The 10,238-nt window shown below is 49.5% G+C and overlaps 1 protein-coding gene across 2 annotated transcripts in view; it reads left to right on the top strand.

The window, feature by feature from the left end:
* The window catches only part of COL15A1 (collagen type XV alpha 1 chain), a 101,669-nt gene extending 91,936 nt beyond the window's left edge, over positions 1–9,733 (top strand). For both annotated transcript variants that reach the window (XM_073876669.1, XM_073876668.1), the window contains exons 36-42: positions 594–658; positions 2,014–2,142; positions 2,292–2,351; positions 3,087–3,146; positions 6,900–7,085; positions 8,337–8,452; positions 9,434–9,733. In XM_073876669.1, coding sequence (XP_073732770.1) covers positions 594–658; positions 2,014–2,142; positions 2,292–2,351; positions 3,087–3,146; positions 6,900–7,085; positions 8,337–8,452; positions 9,434–9,647 — 830 coding nt within the window. In that variant the 3' untranslated portion in view covers positions 9,648–9,733. The remainder of the gene's footprint in view (positions 1–593; positions 659–2,013; positions 2,143–2,291; positions 2,352–3,086; positions 3,147–6,899; positions 7,086–8,336; positions 8,453–9,433) is intronic.
* The last annotated feature ends 505 nt before the right edge of the window (positions 9,734–10,238 follow it).

The raw sequence follows: 10,238 nt of genomic DNA, 5'->3' as shown, positions 1-10,238 counted from the left end.
AAGATTTTATTTATTTATTTGAGAGAGAGAATGAGAGAGAGAGAGAGAGAGAGCACATGAGAGGGGGGGAGGGTCGGAGGGAGAAGCAGACTCCCCGCCGAGCAGGGAGCCCGATGCAGGACTCAATCCCGGGACTCCAGGATCATGACCTGAGCCGAAGGCAGTCGCTCAACCAACTGAGCCACCCAGGCGCCCTCTCTTCCTCTTTCTGAGCCTGCTTCCTCTGTTCAGCAGTTCCCTGCTTGTCTCTAGGCTGAGGTAACTTGCATGAGTCAGGACATTTTTGGAAACTCCACTCAGACTGACCTGTACAAACAACAAAAACAACAGGAATTCATTCACTTACAAAACTGAAAAGTCCTAGTGTGGTTTCATCCAGGGCTACGGTCAAGAATCCCTGCTCTTTCCCAAACCTGTCACTGTGGCTGAGTCCCGGGCTGGGCCCACAGCCCCCCAGGTACACTTTGCAAGGCGCAATGCTCTGCGGCGCTCTGAATGGGGCTGTGAGTGCTCCCCTCTGTGGCCAGCCGACACTGGAGCCATTTTCCAGAGAGGGTGCCTTTTTGTAACTCCTCTTTTCTGCTTTGTCTTAGCTGTGGCCCTTCCGGGCCCACCCGGCCCTCCAGGACAGCCAGGGCTTCCCGGATCCAGAAATCTGGTCAGTGTTATTATCAGTGCGTGTTCCTCCTTCTGCTCTGGGTGGGTTTCCTTAGAACTTCAGCTATAAGTGTGTAGGGGCTGGCACACCATTTAGGTAAGAATTAGGCCTCCATGGCCATAGAATTGGAACAATTCCACACACAGGGAATATATATGATCTCTTTAGGTGACTTACCAAGTACAAAGATACGGAATACAAACTCAGTTATGACTTCGGTTCCACCCTTCTAATCCTTAATTGACTAAGCTGTCGCAAGAACCAATTCGATTACATCCGAAACCATAGGCACCAGAGTATCAACAGGATCCCAGAAGGCCCCATTGCTGGTCAGATCTCCCCTGGGTCATTCCGCCTTCTTGCTCCTTCCCCAGGGATATTTCCCGTACCTTTGTTACCCTGCACACCGTGGGTGCAGAGTGTAGCACTCTGAGATTATTACTATGCACAGGAAGAGGGACAAACACCTCACACAGATGTCAGGAGTCCTGGGAATGCTCTGGGATCTTGGCTGGATTTTAGTTGGAAAATGTGGCTGCCAAAGAAAAAAACCAGCTAGCGGCTGACAGAATGTTGCTATCTGGTACCTTTGGGGGATGTCTAAGCCATTTCAATGCACAAAGTCATTATTTTCAAGGCTAGGTGAAAATTAACTTTTTATGATCTTTCTCAGTTGAGATGAAAAATAAAAGCTCTCTTGGCCAATATTTCTCAGAGGTGTGATGCTTTTCAGCAGATTTTGGTAGCTTTTGTGGCTGCTCTTGGATTTGCCAAGATGGGTAGCTAATCTTTGTCCATTTTCTAGACGGAGAAATTACAGACCCCCTCTGCCTCTCGTATGTATTTAATATTACAACTACCCAGCTGGGCAAAAAAGATTCAAAACCTAAGCAGAATTGCTCACCGGCTTGCATTTCTTATTCCAAATTAAAACAAACTCGAAACTCTTTAAGGACAAGCAGGAGTTAAACACATTTAACAACGTCATGGCCACCGAGTGGCTCACACAGATGCAAGTGGGAAAATGTACCCATGGTTTTGCTAATACCAAGACCCAAGAAAGACAACTCTGTGTACAGTTTCTAACTGTCTTTGTGCTCCTAGAATATCATCTTCCTGTTTTCATTGATTTATTACAGTTCAGATTTGTGCTCCAAACCAATTGGTGTTTTTGTTTCCTCCTAAAGAATGTCCTTTGGCTATGAATGAAGTTACATATGTCTCTAAGGCACAAAGAGCCTTTTCAGTGGCTGTCAGGGGATGACTCCTGTTTGAATTTGCGACAGCCGGTTTTTCAAATCGTGCCACCGCTCTAACGATAATGACACTGTTGGGAATGGAAAATTTTCTGACAGGTCACGGCATTTAGCACCATGGATGACATGCTGCAGAAAGCACATTTGGTCATTGAAGGGACGTTCATCTACCTGAGAGACAGCACTGAGTTCTTCATTCGGGTCCGAGATGGTTGGAAGAAATTACAGGTTAATTCTTGAGCTTCTTTTTAACAAACTGCCTCCACATACCCTCTAAAAATAATAAACCGCCCCTGGAAATGCCATTTTTCCTGTTTTGAAAATAGGCTAACAATCTCTAGTGGATGTTTCATTTTTAATGTACTGTTTTCTTGAAGCTAGGAGAACTGATCCCCATTCCCGCTGACAGCCCACCACCCCCTGCGCTCTCCAGCAATGTGAGTAGTCATCCTGCCTTACTTCTCGCTCCTTCGCTCATCAGCATCCATGAAATCCCCCTTGGTGTCCAGAACCAAGCTCTGCAAACTCTGGCCAGCCACCTCTGCATGGTTTAGGATTTGACAGAAGGCCAGAAATTACCAAGTGCCAACAGAATGTTCTCACAGGAGAGCAGAGCAGGAACTGGACCCAGAGGCTGGAGACCTGCTATTTCTGTGTCGTAGCTGAATCCTCTTGGGCAATGGGCTTCCAACCCTTCTCGGCCTCAGTTTATTCCCCTGTGAAATCATGGTTGGCATACGCGATCTAGAAGAGCCCTTTATTTTTTGCACTCTGAGACTTCTTTGCCTGATAAGAACATTGGCAACGTCCATTGTCCATTTTTTGGCCCTACAGCAACCCTTTGAGGCAGGTCTTGCTATCCCCACCCTGCCGTTCAGGAAACTGAGGCTCTGAGTTGCTGACTGCTCTATGAAATGGATGAGTTGGCTCTAAGACACAGGTCTTCGGCTTCCTCGGTTCAGTGCTCTCTGTAAAAGATTGGAGAATATCCCCTCCCTTCCTGAGGATCATGTCTTCATGGGGGGTGGGGGGGGCATGAAACTCCCGGCAGTTAAGAGTGGCCTGAAGACAATGACAGACTATGTGAAGTATCACACTTGCACCTCGGTGCACTCTGAAGAACAGATTGGATGCTTATTCAGGACCGTTTGTTTTCCTCTTTTATGTAACAGCCACATCAGCCACCACCTCCGCTGATGCCGCTTTCAAGTGTCGGCTACGAGAGGCCTGCAGTAAGTACAGTTCATGCATTTTCCCAGCAAATGCTGCATGCGTGTCTAGTGTGTCCTTGCTGCGTGCTTAGAGCATGGGCCCTCCCCTCAGGATGCATAGAGACTAGCAAGAGGGGCAAACAGGTAGTTACAGTAGTTGGTAGTTACACTAGGTCAGTGAGGCGAGGTGCACACAGGGTGCTGGTGGTACGAGGAATGTCAAAGAATTCTGCCTTCTTTAGAGGAGGGAGCCTCTAAACTAAGACCTAAAGGAAAGTTGAGAGCAGGAGAAAGCCAGCTGGGAGGGAGAGAGTGGGCATGTTCAAGGCAGAGGGGATTTAGAACAGCGGGGGTCAAGGGGGAGTGCTGGGCATGGGCATTCGCGTAACTGTAATGGCAGGTACTTCAGTCTGGCTGAAGAGGCAGGTTTTAAGGCAGAGAAGGGAGAAGTTTAGTCTGCAGAGGACAAGGGCTTGTCATCAAGGGCCTGTAAGCCAAGCTAAGGGCTTTGACCTGTTGCAGCAGACAATGGGGAGCTACTGAAGGGTCTTAAACAAGGACAGGGTCTCTTAAGATTGGCATTTCAGAAATTACCTTGGTTACAGTGTACAAATGGATCGGCAGGGACAGGCCCAGGGGCCCAAAGACAGGTGGCTGTTGTATTCTTTGAACCAGGATCACAGCAGTGAACATGTAGAAAAATAAGACTGGAGAGAAAATAAAAAGGCAGAAGTGACAGATTTGGTCCCTGGTATGGATATGGGGCCGTGAGGATGAGGGAGGTCAGGAATGATGCCCAAGTTTCTGCTTGGATAATGGAGTGGTGCTGGTTTCCTTCCCAAGGATCATTTTGTTGCCAGAATTAAAACTCTGACTCTTTTCCTTTACTAGCTTAAGAGAAGATCTTGTTCAGATAATTGCAGGAACCTCCTGACACTTAACGGCAGGAAGTACAACTGGGCCTGTGGAACTCCTGTCCCTGCTGTTAGTCTGCTCCAGTACAGAGCAGTTTCTGCAAGGCTTTTTCTTCCTGCCTTCTCTCCTCCCCCATCCCAACGCAGAGACATAGGTCACCTCCACAAAGCTTGCATGCCACGTTGAGTTGCCGTGGCACTGATCATGGCCTCAGCTCCCGGTGATCTTACAGCTGCAGAGCCCGGTACTGCCTGACTCGGTTCAGGGTCTGGGGAGAGGTTGTCCACCTAGGTCATCTCGGCCTCATTGCCCACTCCCCACCAAATCAAACGTAGCCAAGAGAATGAGATTGAATGGCCTAAGGCCACTCTTCTGAGCGAGCGTTGAGGGGGGCATTTTCAAAGAACAAGGCCTGGGCTCGCACCAGAAATGTGTTTCCTGTGGTGTTGCCACTCATCAGGCAGGACCTCATCGGGGCACAGTGAGTCTGAGGTCCCCATCGGATATGTGAGTGGAGGCCGCCCAGAGGGAGTCGGATCAGGGGGCCTGGTCTGGAGATAAAAGACCTAGGAGGCTTCCTCCAAGCCATGGCAAGGGTGAGGGGGTGGTAGGATTCCCAAAAGAGTGTCTGCACATTGAGCAGACATTGGAGTGTGAGGAGCAAAAGCAAAAAGGAACCGATGGAAGAACCATGGGGACAAATAGAAGCCATAGCCCCCGAGAGGAAGAAAGAACGCCAAACAAGGTAGAAGCCAGCAGCGTCAGGTGCTGCCAAGAGGCCCATCAAAAGAACAAAACGGTGTCTTCCAAATTTAGAAACAGAGAAGAGCATATCTGGGGCATGGGGAGATGCCAGCAAGATTCCAGCTGCTTGAGGAATAAATGGGAGGTGAGATAAGGAAAGAGGGAAGCGTGTGGAGGTAACCCTTCCAAAAGCTCAGCCGTGAAGGGGAGAAGTTAGGGCAGCAGCTGAAGGATTTTTTTAAATAGTATTTTATAAATTATAAAATCATATGTATTGTGCTCGCTTCGGCAGCACATATACTAAAATCATATGTATTTTGTAGAAAATTTGGACAATAAATAAAAAGAATGGAGAAGGAAACAGCAAATCCCCAATAACTTTACCAAAACTACACCCGTCCCCCAGATCAACCTTTTAACACTCGATTGTTGAAACAGTATTGTCTTCATAAAAACGATAGCATATTTGTTATTAAAAATGTCCCAGCCCTTAGAGAAATACAGACATGAGGGCACAAAAGCCCCTAGTCTCGCCATTTGGAAACACCCATCATTCCAGACAGTTCTTTATGTTTCTTTGTAAAAAAGGAGAGGTGGAGATGGGTAGGATTGGAGGCATGGCAGGGAAGCTCTGCACGTACCTCTGTACCTTCCCTAGGTGTCCCCTGCTATGGGCACACCATCTTCTGCTGACCACCCTTGGGTCTAGCCAGCAGAAGCGTGCTGGTTGGAGGGTGATGAGACCATAGGGCCTCATCGCTGGGGTGCTGGTCTGCAGATCCGTGGGAGGGAGGAAGACAGAGCTTGTGTGGGGCTGGAAGTCTGGTGGCCTGAAAGCAGTCATGGTGAGTGAGCAGCATGCTGCAGCCCCCTCCCCATCCTCAGGCTGCTGCTGGGGGCGCTGCAGGGGAAGCCTTGTCTCAGGTGGGGGGCAGGGGGTGTGCTTCACCTGGACCTCTATCTAGTGTGGCGATACAGGCCGAACCAGGGATGAATAAACAGGAAGAAATTGGGAGGTGTGGCATGCGTGGAGTCTCTTCTCTTCAAAATGGGGAAGGAAAGGGGTGGCGAAACAGAGAAGAATGCCCCGAGACGTGCAGGGACCGCGTGGGGCGGTCTGAATGTTGTGGTTCATAGTGAGCTGTGCCCACCTGGCCGGACCCTTGATGAGCCAGAGAATGCCAATATGGCGGCCCTTGGTGTCGGGCCCTGTAGAAGCTTGGTGCTGGAGATGTTCAGACCGGAGAGGCAGCGCAGGAATGGGGGGAGGAGCACGGACCACCTCTTGCCTCACCCCACGGGGCTCATTTCATGTCTTTTGGTTTAAGATATTTTGAAATATTTTTCTTTTCTGGAGACTTGGGCCCAGGGTCTGCACCAGCCCTCCCCAGCTCTCTGATGGTGAGAACAAAGTCACTCCCGAGGTGACATCGAGGAGGGAGATGGCTACTCCTGGACACGTGTATTCTAGAGGGCACAGCACGAAGGCCGGGAGAGAGGGATGGGTTTAGGGAGAGGAAGTGTGGGAGAAAACACTATGGAAGGACTCTTATTTTGGCTACTGCCCAGGCTCGTGTTACGGTGTAACCCCTAGTCCCTAAAAGGGTCTACCCGGCAGTCTTAGCGAGAAGTGTCATAACCTTCTCCTTTCAGTGCCTTTCCCTCTGGTCCCTCACGATCAGCCCCAAGCCTACTCAGGAGGTTGAGGAAGGGGCAAGGCCAGATTGGTTGGCGGAGCTCTGGGATCCCGTACCAAGGCTGGCTTAAAACCCTCTTGGAAGCTGAACTAGGGCAGACCCAGAAGGCTCCAGCAAGTGGCCTGCGCACTGGATTCAGATCTCTGAAGTGCTTTATTTTGTTTTGTTTTCTCCTAAATGGAAGACACTGCCACCGTGTAGAGCAGTTCAGAGAGCTGAAGCCCGCTGCCTGGGCTCCGAGCTCTCCTGCCTCGGATTTGGTCAGGCCGGGGCTGGAACGCCACCCAGGGAAGAGGCTCAGTGAGACCACCTGTAGCGCCTTCCGTCCCAGGGAGTCCGGGGTCGCACTAGCAACCTGAGATGGGCATGCGGGTTGGAGTTTGCTTCTAACTCTTTTAACTCTCACTTACTTTTTTAGCTGCACTTGGTTGCTCTGAACACACCATTCTCCGGGGACCTTCGAGCTGATTTGCAGTGCTTCCAGCAGGCTAGGGCTGCAGGGCTGTTGTCCACCTACCGGGCCTTCTTATCCTCCCATCTGCAAGACCTCTCCACGGTTGTGAGGAAAGCAGAGAGATACAGCCTTCCAATAGTGAACCTCAAGGTAAACATAAATAATCTCCCCATTGTCTCCTGGAGGCCCTGGGCTCCACAGGGACCATAGGAGCTGCCACTGCCTGACATCATCAGAAGCCTGCTGGTTCCAGACCCCACCTGTCCCTCTTGGGCTCTGTGCCTGGGTGGGTCAGTTGAACCTCCCTGTGCCTCAGTTCCCTGACATTGACCATGGCCCTTCCTGGTTGGACGGTACAACTCTTGGAGCAGACAAGTACAAAGTACTTTATATCCGTAATCTTAATAGATGCTTCCAATAAAAGAGGGAGTTGTTTTTTCCTCACATTGTCAGTTGTGGAAACTGAGGCACAGAGGGAGAAAGGAGTTTGCCGGAGGGCACTAGAAACCAGAAGTCAGGTCCTTGACACCCAGTCTGGGGCTCCCAGTTCCACCCGAGGCCGCTCTCTGTAGGGCGTGGGCTGGACGGCACCAGAGAACTGGTGAGCACTGGTCCCAAACCAGAGCCACATTGTCCTGCCCCCTACTTTGGTCCTCTCGGCACATCTAAGTTGCCCAGACCTGGCAGATCATTCTCTGCCCCCTTTCGCTGGTAAGGCAGGGCCTTCTATGGCCCCTGTTCCACCATGGAAATAGCCGGCTCCTTTAAGGCCTCAGAGGGACAGCCGTCTTTCTGCTCACACACATCCTAGACCCTGACCTCTCACTGTATCTCACAGGTACTGTTAGACCCTTAAGTCCCTGTGACCCCCATGCGCCAGTTTGGTACCTCCGGACCCCACACCTGGCCCTTTCCGTCTCTTTCCCTGAGGTTCTGTTCTGCCACATTCGCCCACTCAGATGACCGGTATTCTAGGAATACAAATAACTGAAGGAAACTGGGCTCCTTCAGGAAAAGGAGTGAGAGAGTCATCTCTGTATCACCTACAGTGCAGATTGGATAAGCCCTGGCACAAATTTGAAGTTTGGTGTAGATATATGTAGAAAATTTTTAAAGGCAAAAATTAATAAAGACCTAAAACACAGCTTTGATGGGGAGGAGCCTTTATGCACCTATAATAAGAGAAAGTACCTCGAGAAATAAGGAATAAAACCAAAAGGGTTCAAGGATGGATTGTAAAATCAAACCACAGACATTTCCTGAGTTCCTGCTCTGTCCAGGCTCTGCGATTGGGGCTGGTGGCTTTGGCATGGGGTGGCCTCTCGGCCTTGAAGAACGAATAAAGAGTCCACTAGCAGGCCCATAGCACGGTGACTCCATGTGGCATTTCTGTCTCCACAGGGCCAAGTACTTTTCAACAATTGGGACTCAATTTTTTCTGGCCACGGAGGTCAGTTCAATACACACGTTCCAATATATTCCTTTGATGGCCGAGACGTGATGACGGATCCTTCCTGGTGAGTAGCGGGTATATGGTGTGATAGACAGTTTTAGGAGACCTTCTAGCAATGGAATGCTTTTACCGGCTGCCCCTCAGGGCTGTTGCTAGCACAGAGCCTCAGCGAGGCAGCTGAGAGCCGTGGAGAGAGCCCCTGGCCTTGCAGCCAGGAGACCTGAGGCCAGTACCTTAAGAAGGGACCTTTCAAATTTCCTCCACTCTTTGAGCCTCAGCTGCCTCCCTGTGAAATGGGCAAGATAATCATATCCGTACCACAGGACTGCTGTGAGCGTAAGACGACAAGTGTAAGAATGGCTAGCATGCTGTCGGCGCCCAGCGAGTGGTAAGGAATGCTGTTCTTGGCGGCCCTTGAACCCCGTACTGTGAACTGTGCCCTAAGTCCTTGGACACGATGTGTGCTATTGAGATTAGGACAACTCGGCAAAGCTTTCCTCAGTGTCTGCCCGATGCCCACCTGGAAGGCATAGTAATAAGCCTCATGACCCCAAACCTTTACAAGGCTCACAGTCTATAGGGGAGGACAGTCACCAGCTAGCTCCAGTTCTAGACAGAACACTGTAATTGTAAAATGGAGTAACAGATACTATGATGGACACATGGAGGAAAGATTTATCCTTATTTGGGGCTGACAGTCAAGAAAGCAGCCTGTAAGAGGGGGCATTTAATGGACTTTAAAAGACCAAAAGGAATCCCTGGTCTGAAAATGAAAGAGAAGCCACTCCAGACTAAGGGACCTTGTGAGCAAAGGTTCCGATTCACGAAAGCGGAGAGTATGGGCTGAGAACAGGGACGAGCCTGGTGGGGTTGGTGGACAGGGTGTTCAGCTAGTCGGAAAGAGTGACGGCTCCCAGTGGTGGGGTCAGACCATGAAGGGCTCAAGAGTTGGACTTGATTCATGACTTATGCCAGTTTGTTCTTCGGTGAGGTACACCACGAGGAAGTGACATCTCAAAGGTAATGTGCCGCAATTCTTTTGCAGGCCCCAGAAGGTCATTTGGCATGGCTCCAGCCCCCACGGAGTGCGTCTTGTGGATAACTACTGTGAAGCGTGGCGGACGGCTGACATGGCAGTCACGGGACTGGCCTCCCCACTGAGCGCAGGGAAGATTCTGGACCAGAAAACATATAGCTGTGCTAATAGGCTCATTGTTCTGTGTATCGAAAACAGTTTCATGACAGATGCCAGGAAGTAATGACCTTCCAATGATTCCTAAGCGTTTTCCAGTTTTCCTTATGTGAAGAGTTGACACTGAAATCTAAAAGGTTTAAATGTTGTAAATATTAGTTTTTTATTACACATTCGTCACAACAGCAACCAAAGAAAACATACCTCAATACACTCCAAACTGAAGACATAAAGGACTCAGATCACAAATAAAATCTGATCCATCTATTGGTGCTAGATTCTGCAGGAGACCCCGTGCAGTGTGAACACATCCCAACACGGTTAAGAGCAAGTTGAAAACAAAGGCCTTGGCATCCTGCCCCCTGCATCCTTCAGAAAGTAATTTCCTCCTTTAACCATCGCTGCTGAGTGTCCTTCATGTTTTCTCACAAAGTCAGTGTTTAGACATGTTCCCCTTTCTATGTGCCGACCGAACGCTTTACTCTTCATGCATCCGTAATATACAGCCGTCCTTGGCTGCTCAGACAGACAGACAGAACTGCTCGAATGACCCCATTTGGATTTTCTGATATTACCAGCCTTATTGTTTATTTTCTAAAATATTATTGCCATCGTGCTTTAGGAGTTTTATATTTTTACCCAATCATATTTTAGTATG

This window comes from Callorhinus ursinus, unplaced genomic scaffold (assembly GCF_003265705.2).
Source record: "Callorhinus ursinus isolate GAN/ISIS: 27379988/994484 unplaced genomic scaffold, GSC_fseal_2.0 scaffold24, whole genome shotgun sequence".
Lineage (NCBI taxonomy): Eukaryota > Metazoa > Chordata > Mammalia > Carnivora > Otariidae > Callorhinus > Callorhinus ursinus.
Note: the sequence above shows the minus strand (reverse complement) of the source record. Positions and strands in the feature narration are given on the sequence as shown.